Here is a 22,884-nt window from a genome sequence, read left to right on the forward strand (position 1 = left end):
AGCTGAGGCAGACACTTTAATCATGTTTTATTTGATTTTCACCTGGCACATATGTAAGGGTGCTTCTTTACAGGTAGTATGTTTAGTAAGGTTTTTCATTTTAAAGTTTAGTGTTTTTGCAACTAGTGAATAAAAATCAAGCAATCTCACTTTAGGGCCAAAAATGCTTATCGGGGCAGTAATAGTTTACTGCAGTGTAATGAAGCTGTGGCCATGTTTTTAGAGCTTTGCCTGTGCCTTCTTTAGTTGATCTCTGAGTTCCAAATAGGCTATAGAGGAGAGGTGCACCTCATCTGGTCCATCAGCGATGCGCAGAGTCCGCACATATGAGTACCTGAAGACAAATGTAATATTGGCATCATGGAAGGCATTTATCAAAGGCATTTACCATTAATGTGTTGGGACGGGTCCAAACTTACATCTGTGCTAGTGGAACGTCTCCAGACACACCTGCACCACCATATACCTGTATGGCTATGTCCACCACCTTGCAGGCCATTCTTCCTGCTGCAACCTTAATCATAGCAATCTAGTAGGCAGTGATAAAGATAAATGTTAGAGTTCAAAAGACCACAGCCCTTTCCCAATTCCATCCCACAGTGATTTCAAGCTGGGATTGCATATGCTATATTGCCAAAAGTATTCACTGATCTATCGAAATCATTGAATTCAGGTGTTTGAATCACTTCCATAGCCATAGGTGTATAAAATCATGCACCTAGTCGTGCAGACTGTTTCTACAAACATTTATGAATGAATGGGTCGCTCTCAGGAGCTCAAATCAATTCTAGTGTGGTCCTGTAATAGGATGCCAGCTGTGCAACAAGTCAATTTGTGAAATTCTGCGCTATTGACTATTCCATAGTCAACTGTTAGGGGTATTATAATGAAGTGGAAATGACCACTCAGCCACAAAGTGGTAGGCCATGTAAAAACAAAAAACAGCATGGTCAGCAGAGGCTGAAGTTGCCAACTTTCTGTAAAGTTAATCGCTACAGACCTCCAAACTTCATGTGGCCTCCAAATTAGCTCAGGTAGAGTGTCTAGAGGGCTTCATTGAATGGGTTTCCATGGCAGACCAGCTGGATTCAGGCCTTGGATCACCAAGCACAATGCAAAGTGTCAAATGCAGTGGTGTAAAACACACTGCCAGTGCAAGAGCAGTGGCGGGGTTGGTCTTTGGAGTTATTGAGTGATGACTGGAGTGTCTGGAATCTGATGGATGAGACCGGATTTGGCGGTTGCCAGGAGAACAGTACTTGTCTGACTGCATTGTGACAACTGTAAAGTTTGGAGGAGGGGGGATTAGGGTGCCTTAGTTCCAATGAAAGGAACTCAATGCTTTAGCATACCAAGACATTTTGGACAATTTCCAGCTCCCAAATTTGTGTGAGTTTTGGGATGTCCCATTCCTGTTCATGATTGCGCACCAGTGCACAAAGATAGGTCATAAAGACATGGATTAGCGAGTTTGGTACAGAAGAACTTTACTGGAATTCACAAATGGACTTCCAGAAGAGTGGTCAAAAATTCCCATAAACACCTCTATTATGGGATGTCACTCAAGTTCATATGTGTAAAGGGAAGTGATTGAATACTTTTGACAATATAGTGTATGTCATGATAAAAATGACTTTCAAAAAAAATAAAAATATCCAAAACGCAACAGAGAAGCCATTGGTTTTAGAAATACAATGTTATTGTCCATCCCAAGTAAGATATCAGCACATTTATATGTGTTTGTTTTGTTGTTTTAAATGTGAGGGTCAAAAATAGTTTTACCTCCTTACGAGCTGCCCGACTGCCTAGTGTATCCAGTGCATGAGCAGCATTGAGAGTAAGCAGGCGAGTCTGCTCTATCATGAGACGGCACTCTGCTATCCAATGAGCAATAACTTCCTGGACAATAGATAACACAGAGATCCATTAGCTGCATCTAAAAAGCTGTCCACTAGGTGTCAACAGTAGGACATCTCTCAGCACATACTGCCACAGCCCCAAGATTTAAATCTGGCATATCTCTTGGGTTCTCTCTTTGCAATACTGTACATGTTATTCTATTTAGGCAGAATAAACATTCCCAATGCTGGCAAATACAGAAATGAATTTAACTTGCTATAAATGGCACAAAAACTGCGATTATAAACCCCATTTCCTGATATTTTTCTTCTTCTGTATGCTGTAACCCCAAAACTGGCAGAAAGCCATCAAAGCTCTGAGAACCTCTCCTTCAGATACAGCTTCACTCACATGCTGGTACAGTTGTTTTCCAAAGGTGTGTCTGGTGGCAGCCCGCTGGCAGAGTAGCTCCAATGCCAACTCTGCTAGTCCGACAGCTCTCATACAGTGGTGCAGCCTGCCTGGCCCCAGGCGACCTTGGGCAATCTCAAATCCCCTGCCCTCCCCTGGAAACCACAACAGTGTAACACAGAAAGAGAGATAACAGAAGAGGCCGTAATTATCTCATTCACAAAATGTCAAGTCAACACTGCTTTATCGTTCAAACATATTCTGTTTCTTGGGAATATAGACAAAACAATAAAGGCTTTTACCTAGAATAATGCTGGAGGCGGGTACGCGCACATTTTCAAAATGCACTTCAAAGTGGCCACCATGGATCGCATCTGAGAACAGATACAAGGATTAAATCGTGTCAGGAAAGCTCAGATGTCATCTCTGCACGCCCATACTGTGGGGAAAAATAAACAAGGACAGATGATATCATTAACTTACCATCCTGACCGAACACAGTGAGTGGTCTGATGAGCTTTACACCTGCTGTGTCCATAGGTACGAGGATCATACTGTGCTGGCTGTGCCTAAGAGACAGGTTTACAGCCGAAGCATGTGATGGAATTATACTTTGAGCACAGTGGCCATTTTCACAGGTTTTTCACGCAGCTATAAATATGATACTGATGGGAATCTCCATTCATTGCAAGCAAGGGTGTGTGCCTTTTACTGCTGACAAACCAAGGAGAAGAGTTATTATATTCTGGGTGTGGTTGTTAGGAATTTCTTTTAATTAATATCCTAAATTATGCCAATTAAACTTCAAGCAAAATTTAACACACACAAGAATCAACATTAGACCGACTTTTTTCCCCCCTGTGTGTTATACAAACATCAGGGCAGAAAGCTAGACCGGTGCTAAGGGGCATGCTGGGAAGTAGGCTGTGTCTCTAAGCAAAGTCCATTTCAGTTATATTGGCAGCAGAAACAGAAGAAGTCTAGTGGGACAAATGGCTTCTTAAAAAAAAGTTCAAAGGAACACACAAAACAATCTCACATAAAACCAAAACTAGAAATGAACAATACTAATAAAAATCCTGTTGTGGTGAAAAACATGACATCAGAAAACTCTGGAAAAAGGCAGAAACAAATCTTTGCGTGTTTGTTCCCACAAAGAAACGTGGACGTATATTTCACATAACTGTTCTGCTGACCTGATGTTTTCATCCCGAATGCCGCTCCTGCACATGACAATGGCCACTTTGCACTGGGGATTGCCGGCACCTGGCGGGACAAGGCAAAAATCCCGTGGGTCATTTACATTCAGGTCACGTTGCTTTCTGGTGCTATAAATCAATGGGGCTGGTAACTTTTCAGCGACTGCCTCCGTCCTTAACCAGTCCATGACCCCTACTGCGGCCGGAAACTGCGAATTTTGCTGTCACGGATGTGGTAACCATGTGGCTGCTTAATAATGTTAATGACGACAACCGGTTTCCTGAGTTAGTTTTTTTTTTTCCACTCCTCAAATACAGTAACTTTATTACTTTATTATAATACCAGTTCGAGATTAAAAAAAAACATCATAGAGATCCTCTAAACAAGATATTACAAAAGTGGTCACAGAAGGAGCAATTGCAGAATCCTTTGGAATTTCCCTGGTTGAGAGTCCACTTTGAGACAAACCCTAAGGGCACAAACAGGGTGACCAACTGATGGTGTCGCCTTCCTGTTTAGGTTTTGGTTCAGCTGGCACAACTGTCCCCTCCAGACAGGACATATGGACACCAGACAGCAGCAGACATCTTTAGTTTAAGAGCTCTCACAACACGAAAACCACGCGTGAGAGCATGTGAATTCTTAAACTTGATTTGACAGGGGTTGAGGTTTTGCATTTACTCTCTGGCTACAGAAACGCAAACAAACAGTAACTGATTATTCTCAGACTGTAGCGAAGAACTTTACAGCAGACACCACCCATAAACCACATTTAGGAAAGCCTGTTTGGCCCAGAGGCAGGTGAGGTTTTCCTGTGAACCCATACATAAGGGTCCATGATCCAAAGCATGCCCATGCATGTCATATCATTCCTGGTATGAATTTAAACCTTCCCAACCCAGTAATTAGACTTCCTGACAGAATGCTATGCAGCTGATTTTTCCAGAAAAAAAAAAGAAAAAAGAAAAAAAAAAGAAATCAAGTCAATATGCAATTTTAACATAGCTAAAGGCCCCTTTTCCCCTCTAATGAAAACTAATGTTCCTTTTCTTTGTCTGACTGGAATTTTTATGGATACATTTCATTATTTATTTCTGGCCCAAATCCAATTGTCTTGTATATTTTTGTTTGATATATTTATAAGAGTGTGGCAGTCAAAAAATAGCTGAACGTTTCTGAGGAAGCAGAAATAAGGAAATAGTAGAAAAAACAAAACAAAAAAACATTACTCTAGTTTCACTTGTATATTTCAAATGACCAAAGCTGCTGCTACTAGGAATGAGGCTGGTGAAGTATGTACAAAAAAAAAAAGAAAAGAAAAGGACAACCACCAATAGGAACTCCCTGTGTGTAAAACAGCCTCTCTTTATATGGTGCATTGCACAGCACAGCATAAGAAAACAGACGACTCAAGGAATTTGTATTCGTCTTAGACATTTCTCCTTGAACCTGATCCACACTCAAACACACACACACACACGTGCGTGCGCACACGCACTCACACCACGTAACACAAATCTGTGTTACGTGGTGAAGGGACACGCTCCTACAGTGTCAGAAGTGAAGGGAGTGGGGTTGGCTGAAGCAGAGATTAGTCACTGCAGTGCCAGAGTGCATGCAACCTTTTTCCTCAGAATACACAACAATAAACGGATCAGTGTTAACTTTACGGTTCTTGGACAGGAACAGAAACACGGTAAGAGCATTTTGACTTTTCTTTCATACCCTTTAGTGTAACGTATACTGACAAGAGATATACTCCTTATATTCCTTCCTTGAACTTTTGTTTTTTTTAAATAATATTACACTTTTAAATCTTTAAACTACATCATTAAATACATAGCTACATTTTACATATACTTATTATACACAGAGATATGTGATGTTGTGCATTGTTGTTTTACTTAGTGAACGGTTAACTTTAGTCTTTGACTCACAGTCAAAGTCCTGCTTGGTATATTTTATGACTAAGCTTCTTTATATTACCTCATTAACACTGTTGTGTTAGGTTTGTGTTGCTCTGCTTTTCTCCTGAGCGCATAGCTCTTTGTAAACAAACTGTTCTCTTACTCTTCTACCTAAATACAGGTAGTATATCATTATTACTATAAGCATTGTTGGACTATATCAACTTTGTGTCATAGATTTTGCTTAACTAAAGATTATAAAATGCACAAATTCATAGAAGGTGTACACAATAATGCCACTCCCATGCCCGTGTTCGACACCTTTGAGCAAAGCATGCAGAAAAATAACTGAAAAATATTCATATATTTTCGATTGACGGCTCTTTATACAACAATAAAATCACCTGCATTTGCGATATCATTACTCATGTATGTTACTAAAGCAATATTGACTTAACTCAACTACAAAAGTTTTCACCTAAATACATTTTCTATGTATATCCTAGTGTCATACCTGCTATTGTATGTGTATATTATAAGCTGCTCTATTTATTTATAATATTTTGTCTATCTATTATATGTCCATTTACATCATCTTCCATTACTTTATTTGCACTGATGCCACTACTGTGCATAGGTTCAATTTTTTAAAATATCCTTCCTGGAGTGTCCTTTTATCTTTTTTCCATTTTCTTAATTCCTTTTATTCTACATGTATGTGCAGTACACATATAATTGATAATAAAATCATTTTAATCTTTTTTAATTAATTTGACTAGTGAAATCCAAACAGCCAAATAGCTGCTGTGAAAACAAACAAAAAAAAAAAATCTGAAAAACCCCCCCAGCTGACACACGAAGCCCATCTGTAGCCAAAAGTCAATATTTGACATTTTTTCTGAACGTTCCAGTGAACATCTGCTTCAGTAACTACTACTCCCAATTCAGAAGAGAGACACTTGTTATATGGCTCGTTAAGGGACTGCTGTCATCTTTGTAACAAGTGTGAGTTGCCAAAAATGCTCTTGACGTGCAAAATATTCAATGCATCACCTCTTGGTCCTCAGCCAGACGTTACATCATCCGCAACGTAACATGTTTTGCTGTTCGGAGTTCGCACTTTCCTCAATTCTTCTTCCTCAGGAAATGAACAAAAACCTGAATGAAAAGGGATTTATGGTTTCTAATATACAGGGGAACAATACAAGATCTGTCCTTGGAGCTCAGTTAGTTTTTTCAAGGGATTATTGGATCTAACAGAAAAAAAAAGTATCTATTTGTGACAGTAAAAGTATCCACGCAGGCACAGTATCCCACTTGCTAATGCTTGAGTGAGATCCTTACTGGCAGGGAACAGCTTGGCTAACACAACAATGGGTCTGAATGAAAGAGTCACATCAATGGGACATCCTGTTGAACCAGCAAATGCCACATATAGTAAAAACCAACATCCTGGATTTTAATCTGGCAGAAAAAGATCCCGCACTTGCATGACATTCTCAGGCCTTTCTCCGCATACTTCCTCCTCACTAAACTTTAAAAAAAGACCAGAAATTGGATTGGTGTTAACAAGCTCCAAAAAAAAAAAAAAAAAAAAAAGTCCTGTGCATTGCATAATAGACATCATTAGTTTGCAGAACATCTTTTTCCCTGTAATTAAAGGATTAGCAAATCAAAAGCTACCATTTTCTGGAGTGTGTAGATCACTCAGCACCCACTGGAATACAAAGTAATTCAATTCAAAAACTTCACTAGAAGATGTGTAACTCTATTGTCTCTCTTTTTTTCCCTACTGGAGTTTATTCAAGCCCACACGCTCATTTCTGACAGGCTGAGCTAAAGCCATTAGGGAAACCATGCAGGAAAGATTCCTCTGATGCAGAACACACAAAGAACTCGCCTTTCCTGTTCCTGGTACAAAAAAAAAAAGAAAAAAAAAAGGGGGGGGTTCTTGTTCTGTTAAATGATGCCATACATGTTAATGATGGACAAGAACTCAATTGTTGGTACTCAGAGTAAACTAAAAAGGTGGAGCTTTTAAAGAAATGTTTCTCTTTTTTTCTCTTGTATTTTTTTCCCACAGAAAAAGTATGGCCGACTTTGACTATCACCACGACGATGATTCAAATGAAACTTACGACTACAATTATGAACACACCATCTGTGACAAGGAAACAGTGCGTTCCTTTGCCGGCGTCTTCCTTCCGGTCATCTATGCCCTGGCTCTGATAGTAGGCCTGGCGGGAAACGCCTTGGTAGTGGTGGTTTACACGTCACGGCTGAAACTGCGAACCCTGACGGATGTGTGCATCCTCAACCTTGCCATTTCAGACCTGCTGCTTCTCTTCACCCTGCCTTTCTGGGCAGCCGATGCTGTCCACGGGTGGATGCTGGGTACGGCAGCCTGCAAGCTCACATCCTTCCTCTACAGCACCAACTTCAGCTGCGGCATGCTGATGCTTACGTGCATCAGTGTGGATCGCTACCGCGCTGTAACCAAAAATCCAACGGACAGAGCTGGCACCAGATCCCAAGTCAGGAGACAGTGGTTCCTGGTGTGCCTCATGCTGTGGACTATAGCCAGTATTCTCGGCCTTCCTGAACTTATCTTCTCCACAGTGAAGCACACCCATTACAGGATCAGCTGCACAGCCATCTACCCGCACAGCATGGCCCGACCTGCAAAGGCTTCCCTGGAGCTGCTTGAGGTGATCCTGAGATTTGTGATACCTTTCCTGGTCATGGTGGTGTGCTACTGCCGAGTGGGACTGGCGCTGAGTAAGGCTGTCGCGGTGCGACGAGAGAAAAAGTGGCGAGCCCTGCGGGTCCTCCTGGCTGTAGTGGCCGTATTCCTGCTCACCCAGCTGCCCTACACGGTAGTCAAGCTTTGCCGAGCGATGGACATCATTTACATGCTCGTGACCGACTGTGATGTCAGCAAGGGCTTGGATCACGCTATGCAGGTGACAGAAAGCCTGGCTCTCACCCACGCCTGCATTAACCCGCTGTTGTACGCCTTCATGGGGTCGTCCTTCAGGAGTCACGTTCTAAAGACTGCCAAACACCTTGGACAGCGACTTGGAAGGCACCAGAGACACGTCAACGAGGAGCCCGTGGAGATTGCGCTCCAAGCGTGTAATCAAACCCAATCCCAGTCGGATTCAGAAGAACAAGACACCAGCACCTTTACTATTTAAGACTGGAAATATTTAGCTATTTTTTTGTAAACTTATATACAAAATTGCATGTACAGAGTATAAATATATTTACGTTCCCTTACTAACATGCAAGACAGATCCCCATAAATATAAATGTTAATTCTCAGTTTAATAATTGTATATGTACAGTGAATTTATATGCACTAACCAGCAAAGTATTTTGTATAAATTATGTATTTTGTTAAATAAAAGAACAAAGTTTTCAATAACACGCATCTGTCGCAACTGAGTGCAGCTGACGCTCTCGTTCTCGAGTTCTTTGCAACTAATCGAATACAGCTTTACAATCTACACCGCCTTAAACGAGCTCATCTGCGTCTCATTTCATTACATCCCGTGGTTTTGGGTTGGGATGACGGATGACTTGACTGCACAGTGGGTGACCCATCGAGTGGAAAAACATTTGGCAAGCAAAGACAGGACAGCAACCAGCAGGAAGCACCCCACCATGCTATCAAAGCTGAATATTGTTTGGAGAAGTTTAAAGAGCGACTGCTGTTTTCATCCAATCTTCTTTTTATCCTTTCAATAACACAAGTTTTATAGTTTGCAGTAAAACCCAATCCACCGTTTTTTTTCCAGATTATGCTTTAAACTTAGAATCTAGGCTCAGCCCTTTGCTGTAGATGGGTGATAAACCAAGAGGTCAAAGTTTACTCAAGCCTTTTTACACAGCAACAAAGAAGAGTCAAAATTCTTGATCACAACTCCCACAAGTACCTCATGAACATCAAAGACAAACATGAATTCACTGTTTACCATTCTTTCCCTCTTGTTAGTCATTCTTTTCCAGAGCAATGCCTTAGAAGCGTGATTGAATGATCCCCAAACTAGGTGTGTCTAGCACATGTTTAGGACACAAGTTGAATAATTTCTAAACAGAGAAACGACTGGATAAACAAACGTATTAAAGGTGCATATCATAAGACAACATAAGCCAAAGTAAGCCCCAAATCCTGCATGATTCCGCTTACCTGAACTATGCCTTTGAAAGTTATGGTAAAAACACGGTTGGATAGGTGTTTTCATCTTTTTATTTCCTGAACAGTAACACAGCCTGGCCAGATGGTGTTGGAGTTGAACTCAGGATCTGCTTGCTGTGAGACAACAGTGCTAACACTGCTTATTTTTTTGGACTTATCATATTGTGGCCTGACTGACGCCAAAATGATTATGTCTTCTGTAATTCCACTGACAATCTCACAGCTACTGCTAATAATGAAAAGCATGTATATCAGCTCCGTGAGTGTGTATGCAAATACAAACGCCTGTGGCTTGAAGATAAAACACTAAACGTCTGGGAATCATTGTAGTGCATTAACATGCCTATGGGACCAGCTTCAATAGCTTCCACACCGCAAAGCTGTACTGGAAATGTCTATAGACCCTTCCATCTAGCAACAAACTGCCTTTTGCACCACACAGCTTTAGAGAAAAAGGGAACGCGAAAGTGCGTGTGGATTATGGACAGCATTTTTTAATTTAAGGGTTATTTTCGGTAGCTTTTAGTTATGATCGGTAATTCTAAGAGAAAGCAGCAGTCAAGAGATCGCAACTAGGAATGCTCTGCGATTATGACGTAATACAGCATGAAAAAGTCTGTCGTTTCTGTTATTGGAAACAGTGCTGCACAAATAAAGGCAGAGATCCATCTCTTTAAGGATTCCCAAGTACTTGGAAATCATATTGTGGAAAACACCCATAGCACATCAGTGAGGAACTGCGAGTTCATATTACTTTTGTGATAGGAAAGAATGAGTTTTACCATAGAAACGCCTTCCATAAAAATAAAATATCTGAATACAATAACCACTGGTTTCACTTCTACTTTTGTTCGAACTAAAGTTGGACTGAATATATGGAAATCTTGTCTCACTCAAAAACAAAAAAAAAAAGGAAAAGAAAAGACTGATTTCCACTCAAGTATCATACGTTTTGCAACAAAAGTGACAATGGGTCACACAAAGTATGAAAGAACCCGCAATCACACCCACATTCTTTTCCGACAGAGAGATATATTCATGCGAGGAAAGGAAATTCTCATAACCCCAGAAGATTTGTTTCTCCTGATGGAATTTTCACTTCCAGTCAAAAGAAAAACATTCGAAAAGGACAACATAACCGCCGATGAATGATAAAGTCAAACTGTGCGCTAGATAAAAATGATGAGCTGCAGAAATTCTGCTCAATTTATTTTTTAAAAACTGCAGCATTTCAAGCTTTCAGTTGCGAAAAGAAATTCCAATTAATAAAAACAACAAGCCGCTGCTTTCATTTAACTTGGAAGCGAAGCCCTCGGAGTACACAGACTCTGCAAGCGTCATTCGGGTCTAAGGAGGTTACGCGGAAAACAAAACCACTACTCTGAGTTTTTGACATTTAACTATCACGATCAAATCAAGTCAAACAGGATGTTAAACACCAAGCTTGTTTATAAAGACAAAGATAGTCCAAATGACCAAGAAGAACAGTGATTCACACATGAGTCACAGATTTGTGTTAACCTCCAGAGCATTAACACACAGACTGAGGGCCTACACACACGTGCCTGTGAGCATGAATGCAGTGTTAGTAAGATTTACCCAACAGTTGTAAATGTTTGCAAAAGCACGTTTATTTTACGATTTTAAGGCCAATTTCTCTTTCATTATGACTCGTATATAATGACTCATTTAGAAGTAAGCTGATGTCAGCTGATTTAGTGGATCCATGACCTTACAGTGCTGTGAAAAAGCATTTGCACCTTCCGGATTTTATTTATTTTTCATTTTCGTTTGCATATTTGCAAAATATTTTAGATCATCAATCTATTTTTAATATTAGGCAAATATAAACCAAGTAAATTTAATTTATCAAGGTTCAAACTTTTTTTTTTTTTAATTCAAACCTACCTAACCCTGTGTGGAAAGGTAACTGCACCCCCTAAACCTAATAACTGGGTTGGACACTCTTGGCAGCAAGAACTGCAATCGAGCTTTTGTTATAACTGGCTGTGAGTCTTTCACATCACTGTGGAGGAATTTTGGCCCACTCTTCTTTGCAGAGCTGTTTTAATTCAGCCACACTGGAGGTTTTTCGAGCATAAACTGCCTGTTTAAGTTTATAGCAAAGCATCTCAATCTGATTTAAGTCAGGACTCCAAAACCTTCATTTTGGTTTTTTAGCCTTTCAGCAGTTCACTTGCTGGTGTGTTTCTGATACTTGAGCTTCAGGGAATGAACTGATGGTTTAACATTCTTGTTCAGGATTTTCTACTAGAGAGCAGAATTCATTCTTCCATCAGTTACGGCAAGTCGTCGAGATCATTACACTACTATCACCATGCTGCTGGTATGATATTCTTTTTATGAAATGCTGTATTAGTTTTATGCCAGATGTACTCAAACCTTCCAAAAAGTTCAACTTTTGTCTCATCAGTCAACAGAATATTTTCCCAAAAGTCTTAAGAATCATCAAGATGGCTTTTTTCTTGTTAAATGTGAGATAAGCCTTTGTGTGTTTTTGGTCACCAGTGGATTTCTCCTTGAACTCTCCCACACATGTCATTTCTGTCCCGACTCTTTGTTACTGTTGAATCATGAATTCTGACCATAACTGAAGGAAATGACATCTGCAGTTTTTTAGATGACGTTCTGGGTTCATTTGTGACTTCCTGGAAGAGTCATTGATGTGCTCGTGGTAGGCAGGCCACTTCTGGGAAGGTTCCACACTATTCTGTTTTTTCCATTTGTGTATAATGGCCCCCACTGTGGTTCACTGGAGTCCCAAAACCTTATAAATGGCTTTGTAATACTTTCGAGCCTGATAGACGTTGATGACTTTGTTTCTCAGCTGTTCTTGAGTTTCTTTAGAGTAGGGGTGATGTGTTGCTCTTTGAGATTTTTAACCTATGTCACATTCGTTTGATGATTCGTTTGGGAAATAGGCAAATATTTTTTCGGGGCACTGCAACTGTTTGCAGCAGCACATTTATTTTAGGATTTTAAGGCCATTTTGTTGTCTTTGAAAGTTGATTCATGTGTGATGACTCATCATTTAGAAATAAAATGCCAGTTGATCCATGATCCTATACTGGTTCAACCTGTTGGAAAACTGAAGCCAGGTTTCTCAGAAAGGCATGAAGCCAAGGTTTTTCTGACTTTTAAAATTATTTATGTTATATAATCCTTCCCGCAAGAGTCTGTTGCTCTTTTTTGTTGCCCATTTAAGACATTTATGATCAACAACACTTTCAGGTTCACCCTTTTAAAAACATTCTTTGGTTTATGGGGACTTGCTCTAAAATATTTTAAAGCAGGGATTGTGATAAAACAACTGCTTGGTGTTTACAGACTTTAGGCTCTCTAAAGTAAATGCAATGAAATCACATGAGCCACAGCACTAATTTCTTCTCTGTAGCTGTTGCACTCAGTCCTGCTGTTTATGTCAAATCACACCTGCAACATTTCATTAATCTTGCAAACTTGGGACATTTTCCAGCTGACATCAGCATACTACAAAATTCCTGTGGGGTACTCCCTGCAACATTAAGAATCTCCAAGGCCACAATTTGCCATGGCGACAGGAACAAACAAAGTTATGAGCTAACAGCAAAACCAGTTACTTCCGGCATCCTAAACTCAGTACACATGGGCTGGAGCACACCCATCTTCAAACTTGGCCCCCATTCAAGTTTCGTACATAGATGCATCGTTGACAAAACACTAAAAACACTCCAAACTGCTTTTGTGGCAGTTCTGCCAAAGCTGATGTCTCCAGGAGACAAATGAACAAACAAATGCCAGCTAAAAAAAACAAATACTTACCGCTGCTCCACCATTTTTTCCCATTTATGATGTAGTCGTCTTTATCCCTGTGAAGACTGCACTCCATGTTGGTTGCATCACTGGAGGCCACATCAGGTTCTGAGGAGGGGACCACAGGAAGTACTATTTTACAGGAAGTACCACGACAATACTGATAACATATCACAATACTTAATGAAACTCAACTCAGACTCATGTTTTTACACGTCTGGTAACCCAAATTATCTTAAGCTTCCTTTCACGGCCAAAGGGTTCAAATATACAGCAGACGTTACCAGAAGTTTAAATTATTTATCAGTGCACGACAAAGGGTTCTCCTCATCATCCAGTGTAATAGAGTACTGTGCAAAAGTGCTAATTTCTTCTTTTGCTCCCTAATTTCTTTAGATTTTGTTAGGAAAAGGGAAAATGGTTGCAGTGATGTATTTAAAAATGTGCAAACATACATGGAAATAAAATATATTTTGACAATTTTGACAGGTTTGAAAAATCAATATTTGATCTGACTTTCTTTTTTTCTTCTTCACAGCCTGAACCTTCTTGTCATATCTTTAAGTTGTCTTCAGGAATAGTTCTCGTTCTTGAAGGACATCCAAAGCTCTTCTTTGGATGTTGGCTGCCATTTGTTTTATTCTCTGTCAAGATGATCCCACGCTGCATCAATAATATTGACGTCTGCAGTCTGGAGAGGCCAGTCCAGGATTGATAGCGTCCCACTGTGTGCTTTTCTATCCCGCTATGCTTTTGCTGCAGTGGCAGTGTGTTTGGGATCATTGTTGTGATAAAAAGTGAAGCAGTTGCCAATCAGATGCTCTCCAGATGGTATTTCATGGTGGATCAGGATCTGACAACAAAACTGTCAACCCATGTTAACCCATGTTTAAATAAAGACATGGGAACAAATTATGTGTTTTTGTGACAGGCTGCTAGCAACAGTGTTTCTTTGCCAAGTTGTCTCTATGAGTAGACACAACACTGGTTCAACCCTTGAACTGGGTGCCTTTTAGCACTGAAATGACTCATAGGTCAGTGTTAAGTGGCTTAACAAACAAACAGGGAGGAAAAAAAAAGATTCCTCTGAAAATGGTGAGGTATAAGAACTGCAATGAAAATGAAGACAACTTTAAAAGACCTTCAGAAGACCTTGAGAACTCATCAAAGCCACTTTATGTCATGGTCCTGGGCCGTGTTGGCCCAGTATTCTTCTCTTGTATTTTTTGTATTCAGTTCCCTGTTTAGGTTCTGTTTCCGGAGTTGCCCTGTTATGTTGTTCCCTGTGTGCTTTCCCTTTGTGACTCTCACCCCCTGTGTGCCCCTCTATGTATTCATGAGCCCTTGTCCCCTTTCGTGTTTTATTCCATGTTTTCCCCAGCCTGTTATGTCTGTGTTCTCCCCGTGCTCTCTCCTCCTGTCTGAACCTCTGTACTTCCTGTTTTACTTTGACAGTCTCTCGTCAGTATGCGTCATGTTGTGTTCACTGCTGCCCTGTCTCGTTATGATTATCTGTGTCAGCTGTGTTCCCCGTGTGCTCCCACTTCCCTCGTTAACCCTCTGTGTATTTATGTCTGCGTCTCCCTCAGTTCTGTGTCGTAGTCTCCCTCATAGCTGCGTGGATTTCCCTGTGTCTCTCTGCAAGTGTTAGTTATTGTTCCCGGTTTAAGTTTTGTATTTCTTGTGATCTGCCTTCCAGCATTAAAGCTGTGATTTTGAGTTTATCCCCTGAGTCCGTGAGTTTGCATTTTGGGTCCTCATCCTGCCTGCCACACAGCCGAATCATGACACTTTAAACAAATGACAAGAATGTCTGGCTCCTTCAGCACTTCAGACTGAGTACTTTTACTCAATACTGGAAAATGTCTGCACTGCTGTGCAAAACAAAATGTATCCAAAACACTATTAATCTCTGTGTTGATTTAAAAAAAAAAACACAAGGATGTTCAAAACCAGCGTAATCACCTCTGGCAGCAGCATGTCACTGTTTCCAGGCAGCATTAAAAGCAAAAGAGAACAAAACAGGGAGAAATTACTCATCGGGATCTCGTGTTTGCTATTGGCGTGTGAAGGGCCTTTCACGCAGTCAGTAGCAGCCATGCCTTCTATAACTTAGCCTGATCAAGACCACAATCTGCACTTGGCAGAAAACAATGTGACTGAAGACCACAACACATATTTTGAGAAGTGAACATGAGAAATACTTTGGAAAAGGGAAGAAATTTTATGAATTCATAACAGAAAGTGTTCCAAACTACACCAAGAAAGCTATGCTTATAGATATGACAGATTCCTCAAACTTTGTTTTCAATCACCAACACAGATTTTGGTATGTTTTTCTCTAAGCATTTTTTTGTGACCTGTTCTTGGAACTACCTGTCATACAGAAGCAGGAGCGAATCTCTCCTCTGAGTAAAGGTTCCAGCCATTTCTTCTTCTGCTCCTCACTGCCAAACATGTGGAGCACTTCCATATTTCCTGTGTCTGTGGAAAAAAAAAAATAGTCATAATCTTCCAGTAATTACTAGCTGAATTTGGTAACCTTTATGCTCTCGTGGAAGACTGATTTGATTTTCCTAACAAATAAATACCTTAAAAAGCTGAATCTGGAAATTTTTGTGTGGTTTGGAAGATATATTTTTAAAACCCCAAAATGGAGTGTTATGACTAAAACGAGGTTGAAATGTTGACATCTGGAGAGCCTTTTTCCTGACTAGAGAGATTCCTACTCATAAAAAAAGGAGAGAAAATGCAGTCTAGCTTCTATATACAAAGAGCAAGCCCATCCTAGTAGAGCAAAGTAAGGGACAAAATTGATCTGTAATATTATCAAAGGTCTTTGATGTAGATATTTTACCAGGAGCCTGGCAGTTAAAGACTTCAGGGGCAAACACACAGTGGCCGGTTTCTTCAGCAATATAGGCATAATCCAGCTGGGTGAGCCCACTGACTGCAGGCAGGAACAGGTTCCACAGCCCGGCTTCCCTGGCTTTAATCTGCACACAGACACATGTTATTATACAGAGTGAAAATGCAAGCCACGGCTTCTTTCCCTGTCTATGCTGATAACAAGCAGAGCTCCAGAAATTGGAACAGATCTGCGCAGACACAAATAATAGTAATTTTGTTCAAACGCCAAATACTAATGATGGGTTGCAGTGCGTGGGCGTCTCAGGTGTGCTATTTACACAAGAGTCAAATAAACTTGGGTGTTGAACTTTCTGGACTAGTACTTAATCTTAGACAGTCCTCTATCACATGTGGTTGTATTTTTTTGTTTTGGAGGGTTTTTCCCCTTATCTGTCATTTTAACTATGTAGGATTTGTATAAAAAAAGAGACTGAGTTACTAAGTTTAAAAAACAAAAACAAAAGAAATCAACCCTACATACCTTCAGATCCTCTATAATTTGAGGGGTGTGCCATCTCTGTGGAGACTCAGCGTGTTTGGTGTAATACTGTGCAACCTCCTAAGGAACAACAATATTTTTCCACAAAGTGAATTGTCAAGTGAGTTCATGTTGATGCTACAAGCATTCCAGGCACTCAATGGTAACATCAGCTCAACAATATATTCCTGCAGAGATACAGTAGGGCAAAAAAGTATTTAGTCAGCCACCGATTGTGCAAGTTCCCCCACTTAAAATGATGACAGAGGTCAGTAATTTGCACCAGAGGTACACTTCAACTGTGAGAGACAGAATGTGAAAAAAAAATCCATGAATTCACATGGTAGGATTTGTAAAGAATTTATTCGTAAATCAGGGTGGAAAATAAGTATTTGGTCACCTCAAACAAGGAAAATCTCTGGCTCTCACAGACCTGTAACGTCTTCTGTAAGAAGCTTTTCTGTCCCCCACTCGTTACCTGTATGAATGGCACCTGTTTGAACTCATCATCTGTATAAAAGACACCTGTCCACAGCCTCAAACAGTCAGACTCCAAACTCCGCCATGGCCAAGACCAAAGAGCTTTCGAAGGACACCAGGAAAAGTATTGTAGACCTGCACCAGACTGGGAAGAGTGAATCTACAATAGGCAAGCAGCTTGGTGTGAAAAAATCAACTGTGGGAGCAATCATCAGAAAATGGAAGACATACAAGACCACTGATAATCTCCCTCGATCTGGGGCTCCACGCAAGATCTCATCCCGTGGGGTCAAAATGATCATGAGAACGGTGAGCAAAGATCCCAGAACCACACGGGGGGACCTGGTGAATGACCTGCAGAGAGCTGGGACCAAAGTAACAAAGGTCACCATCAGTAACACACTACAACGGCAGGGAATCAAATCCCGCAGTGCCAGACGTGTTCCGCTGCTGAAGCCAGTGCATGTCCAGGCCCGTCTGAAGTTTGCCAGAGAGCACATGGATGATACAGCAGAGGATTGGGAGAATGTCATGTGGTCAGATGAAACCAAAGTAGAACTTTTTGGTATAAACTCAACTCGTCGTGTTTGGAGGAAGAAGAATACTGAGTTGCATCCCAAGAACACCATACCTACTGTGAAGCATGGGGGTGGAAACATCATGCTATGGGGCTGTTTTTCTGCCAAGGGGACAGGACGACTGATCCGTGTTAAGGACAGAATGAATGGGGCCATGTATCGTGAGATTTTGAGCCAAAACCTCCTTCCATCAGTGAGAACTTTGAAGATGAAACCAGGCTGGGTCTTCCAACATGACAATGATCCAAAACACACCGCCCGGGCAACAAAGGAGTGGCTCCGTAAGAAGCATTTGAAAGTCCTGGAGTGGCCTAGCCAGTCTCCAGACCTCAACCCCATAGAAAATCTGTGGCGGGAGTTGAAAGTCCGTGTTGCTCGGCGACAGCCCCAAAACATCACTGCTCTCGAGAAGATCTGCATGGAGGAATGGGCCAAAATACCAGCTACTGTGTGTGCAAACCTGGTAAAGACCTATAGTAAACGTTTGACCTCTGTTATTGCCAACAAAGGTTATGTTACAAAGTATTGAGTTGTATTTTTGTTATTGACCAAATACTTATTTTCCACCCTGATGTACGAATAAATTCTTTACAAATCCTACCATGTGGATTCATGGATTTTTTTTTTTTCACTTTCTGTCTCTCACAGTTGAAGTGTACCTCTGGTGCAAATTACTGACCTCTGTCATCATTTTAGGTGGGAGAACTTGCACAATCGGTGGCTGACTAAATACTTTTTTGCCCCACTGTAGCTTCATGGAAGAGCTTGTGGTTCTTCATCTGTTTCACTTTACGTGAGAATGCTACAAAGCCCTGCCATGTGATGATGCCCATATGCAGCATATTTTATGTAACCAGGAGACACATTGTTCTTTGACTCTACTTTATTAGCCTTCAGTGAAGAAACGAACTGCTGTGTACACAAGTTAAAATTTCATCAATGCACACAAAACCCCTCTGTTCTTGGCAGCTCTTGGAACTGACCTTCTGAGCAGGAAGCACATATTGTCTCATGAAATCTTTGACCTGCTGGAGAACAGCCCGACCTTTAGCTGTCTGGAAAAACAATCTGTCCTTTGTTGGACCTGTGAGGGGCCTGGCATGAAACACATTTCAAATGTTAAAATTCTAACAGAGAATATCAGAAGCAACAGCTGGGTGTCAAATTCCAACTGCAGCTGTCTTACATATAATCAACAGGTGGGATCTATCAGTTTTTTTGACCTTCAGTGACGAAGGATTTAAAAAATTTTTCCTGCTATAGCAGAGTGTTTATGCTAAAGTTATGTCTGAATGTGTCAAAGGATATCAGTGCATTGCTGCACAAGGAATTCATTCATTACTGAAACCTACCTCTGCCCAAGCTGCAAGGCAACCTTAGCCAAGGGCTCCACACACTGGCCAAACTGAGCTGCATTCGGTGCACTGGCATTACCCAGGAGGTGACGAGCGTAGATCCCCTACGAAAAACAAATAATAATTTAAAAAAAATCTTAATTTTAATGAAAGATTAAGTGACTACATTATGTGCTTGTCTATAACTTTTAATTAAATTTGAGGAAATGAGGTATGGAGCTGTGAGTTGCACAATACTGTATGCCAGTAAAAAAAAGAAAAAAAAGAAAATCAGCCTAGTGTTGAAATTTGGTACAAACCTGGGCAATTCCTGCCATTTTAAAGACAGACAGGGCCAAGTAGAAATTCAGTTGTGGCAATGCAGGGGGGATCCCCCGGCACCTGCAGTAAATGGAGATCAGGTCTTCCACAGTTGGGATACCTGCTCATTGAGGAATAAGACCAGAGGGACAAGACTGTGAGCAGACATAAACAAATAAATAACAGATATAAAATCATAATCAAATACAAATTTCTGAAAACAACAAATCTGTTTTTCCACTGTCTATAAATGTTAATCACTGTCAGAGTTATCAACAGTTGTTGGCGTTACCCTCTATTCCTTTTAAACTGCCCATCGTGCTGATAACGCTGAGACTTGCAGGCCAGTATTGTGGCATAAGGAAGTAGGCCAGATCTGCCAGGGGCTGTCCAGTGGTAGAAAGCTCCCAGTCCAACACAGCGATCACACGCGCCTTATCACACAAAACAGACTTTGTGAAGTATTCACAGACAAATGTAGCAAAGGTCTAAAAGTAAAGATCAGACAAAGTGTACCTCTGTTGGATGGAATATTAAGTTATCCAGTCGATAATCTCCGTGGACAAGGGTCACCTCATTGTCACTGGCTGGTAGATTCTTCATCAACCAATCAGACAGTTCATTCATGGCTGGAATGTCTCTGTGGGCCGCTGCAGTGTACTGCTTGGTCCAGGTGGAAACCTTTACAGATAAAAAGACATTCTTTAATTTCACAAATCGTGACTAAGTTCCAGATCAAATAAACAGTAAAATGACTTCGATTTAATGAATGTTGTGTTAACTCACTTGTCTCCTGCAATAACCTGGCCCTCTTCCATATGCTTCAAGGTTCACTGATGGCAGATCCAGTGAGTGCAGCTTTGCCAGGACTTCCACCGCAGCCACATACAGAGCTGTTCTCTCTGCTGGACTCACTCCAGGTAGACGAAGATCCCTGAATATGCGCCCCTAATAAACAGAATTGCACGATTGCCGTCAAACAAAAATAATATTTTCATCTTAGAAAAAACCATTAGAAAAAAATATTAGATTCAGGGACTTGTGACTCCTAAGTGCAAAAAAAAAGTACCTTCACATGTTGCATTAAGTAGAACTCTGTTCCAATGACTTCAATATCAGCGCAGTGCAGAAGGGGCTGTGGAACGGGGAAACCAACAGAGAAGAGGGCCTTCTGCACTCGATACTCCCTGTCCACCTGTGAACGAAGCAGAAAAATCCACTTCTATGAGAAACTTCACCCACTGAGTGAAGCTAATATGATCACGTGCTACTTTCCCAAACATTTGGGGAAAAGTGAGCTCTTTCATTTGATTAAATCCAATTAGTTACAAGGTCACACAAAACAGTGTTTGTGCACAGATGGTAAATGTAAAGCACCATTTAGTATTAAACATAAGTAACACGTATGAAGCTTTCATTAGATATAAATATATTCATTCGGGTTATTAAAAAAAATAGCTTAATTTTTATAACTAAACATAGCCAACTTGGTTATATCCTAAACACGTAATAAAAAAACAACATTTCCATAATTGTTTCCAGGAAATCTGCTACATGGTCGTCTAATGACCGCTCAGATTTGTGGCCAGGAACATTTTTGTAAAACTTTTGAGCTTATTTTTTTTATCATTGAGCGCTCCCTGACTCACATATTCCCATTTCTGGTCAAATACGTAAATCCTGCAGTCAAACCATATAAAAAAAACAATTCTCACTAAAAAAAAATCAAGGCTGAAAAATAAACTTGTGACTTGTTACCTGATGCACAAAACCACTGTGTTTTGTCTGTATTTGTCAACTATTTCAGTGGTCAAAACAAGGTTATTATACAACCATAAAACCAAACTATAAACGATGACGACTTTATTAGGTACACATTGCTAGTACTGATTAGACGACCTTATGCCTTCACAACTGCCTTAATTCTTTGTGGCACAGAGTCATTAAGGTGCTGGAAACATTTTTCAGAGATTTTTTTATAAATACTGAAAGGATATCACACAGTTGCTGCAGATTTGTCAGCTGCACATCTATGATTGAATTTCTGGTTCCACCACATCCCAATCGTGCTTTATTGTATTGAATATGACTGTGTGGGCCGGTTTGATTTTCTGCTACTGTAAACCATCTAATTCAAGGTTCGACGTGTTGTGCATTCAGAGATGCTCTTCTGCATATCTTGGTTGGAACAAGTGGTTATTTGAGTTGCTTATGCCTTCCTATCAGCTCAGAGCAGTCAGTCTATTCTACTCTGACCTCTGATATCAACAAGGCACTTCAGAGCAAATAAATGCTGCTCACTGAATATCTTCTCTTTTTCTGACCATTCTCTCTGTAAACCTTAGGTATGGATATGCAGGAAAATCCCAGTAGATCAGCAGTTTCTAAAATACTCAGACCAACCTGTCTGGCAAAAACAACCATACCACTTTAAAAGTCACTTAAATCACCTCTTTCCCATTGTCTCGCTGGGAATGATCTTCAGCAGGTCATCTTAACCTACACGCAATTCTAATGTAAAAATATCCCCCAGTTTATTTATTGACTTATTTGCTGTTTACCACTTGAGGTTGTGGTTGCTGCCAAAAATAATGAGAATTAATTAAAGCACGTATTGAAAACATATGGCTGGGCAGGCTCCAGCAATCCCTGAACTGGATAAGTGCTGAGTGAGTGATTCACCAGTTAACCCAAACTAAACTAAAACACAGACAGCACGAGGAAGCATTAGTTATAGGAGAACACATAAAAACAAACTAAACCTATCCATTTAAAATAGTAAAAATTTAAGTGAGGAAACTAACTCAGGACATTAACAATATTTTATTTATTTTTTAACCAAAACTACAATAACTGTGGGGGGAGCCTTACCTTGTGAGCTCCTGGCAACAGCTCACCTGGGGGTTGCTTCCTGAGAACATAACTGTTTGACGGCGTCTGGATTAGGAAAGTTGGGTTTGACTGACCAGCACTGAAAAGATAAGCGAGTGTCCCTAGCATGTTATCAGCAGGCGAAACATTTGCACAAGATTAACTTTGACACTACAAAATGAAGACAGACCTGGCTACCTTACCTGTACTGTCTTACAGTCAGGGTGTCATTGTTTGACAAAAGTGTCTTGGCAGTCAGATATCTCTGAAGCCTGCCAACATTGAATTTATGCTGCTGTCGTACAGGAGTGGTCGGTTCCTCCATTTCGCAGTTATAACTCTGGATTAATCATTGTCAGATGTATCGTTGCGCTAGCTACGTTTAGCATTATTGATATGATGGTCGGACCGTTTATCGATATGCACAACGAGGTAACGCCCCTTAAAAGTTATTTTATTGCCACAAATTTATAAAATTATAAAACCTAATGACTAGAAGATTTTCGATACTAAAATAAAATAATAAAATAAGGGTTTAAAC

General features: G+C 40.5%; 2 protein-coding genes across 2 annotated transcripts; one reads left to right on the forward strand and one right to left on the reverse strand.

The window, feature by feature from the left end:
- Window positions 1-10: 10 nt before the first annotated feature.
- acad11 (acyl-CoA dehydrogenase family, member 11) lies at window positions 11-22,789 on the reverse strand. Its single transcript, XM_026179742.2, has 20 exons — window positions 22,547-22,789; window positions 22,344-22,443; window positions 20,542-20,667; window positions 20,259-20,420; window positions 19,989-20,153; window positions 19,765-19,906; window positions 19,472-19,593; window positions 19,170-19,276; window positions 18,801-18,912; window positions 16,763-16,840; window positions 16,229-16,367; window positions 15,748-15,855; window positions 13,381-13,479; window positions 3,447-3,516; window positions 2,734-2,819; window positions 2,553-2,624; window positions 2,251-2,405; window positions 1,783-1,899; window positions 420-529; window positions 11-334 (listed from the first exon to the last, which is right to left on the reverse strand). Exons 1-20 carry the CDS (start codon window positions 22,666-22,668, stop codon window positions 220-222), a joined length of 2,307 nt encoding a protein of 768 aa, XP_026035527.2. The 5' UTR covers window positions 22,669-22,789; the 3' UTR covers window positions 11-219.
- ackr4b (atypical chemokine receptor 4b) lies at window positions 4,987-8,784 on the forward strand. The gene is made up of 2 exons (XM_026179746.2): window positions 4,987-5,146; window positions 7,441-8,784. Exon 2 carries the CDS (start codon window positions 7,448-7,450, stop codon window positions 8,552-8,554), a length of 1,107 nt encoding a protein of 368 aa, XP_026035531.1. The 5' UTR covers window positions 4,987-5,146; window positions 7,441-7,447; the 3' UTR covers window positions 8,555-8,784.
- Window positions 22,790-22,884: the final 95 nt, after the last annotated feature.

Source organism: Astatotilapia calliptera, chromosome 9 (genome assembly GCF_964374335.1).
Source record: "Astatotilapia calliptera chromosome 9, fAstCal68.1, whole genome shotgun sequence".
Taxonomy (NCBI): domain Eukaryota; kingdom Metazoa; phylum Chordata; class Actinopteri; order Cichliformes; family Cichlidae; genus Astatotilapia; species Astatotilapia calliptera.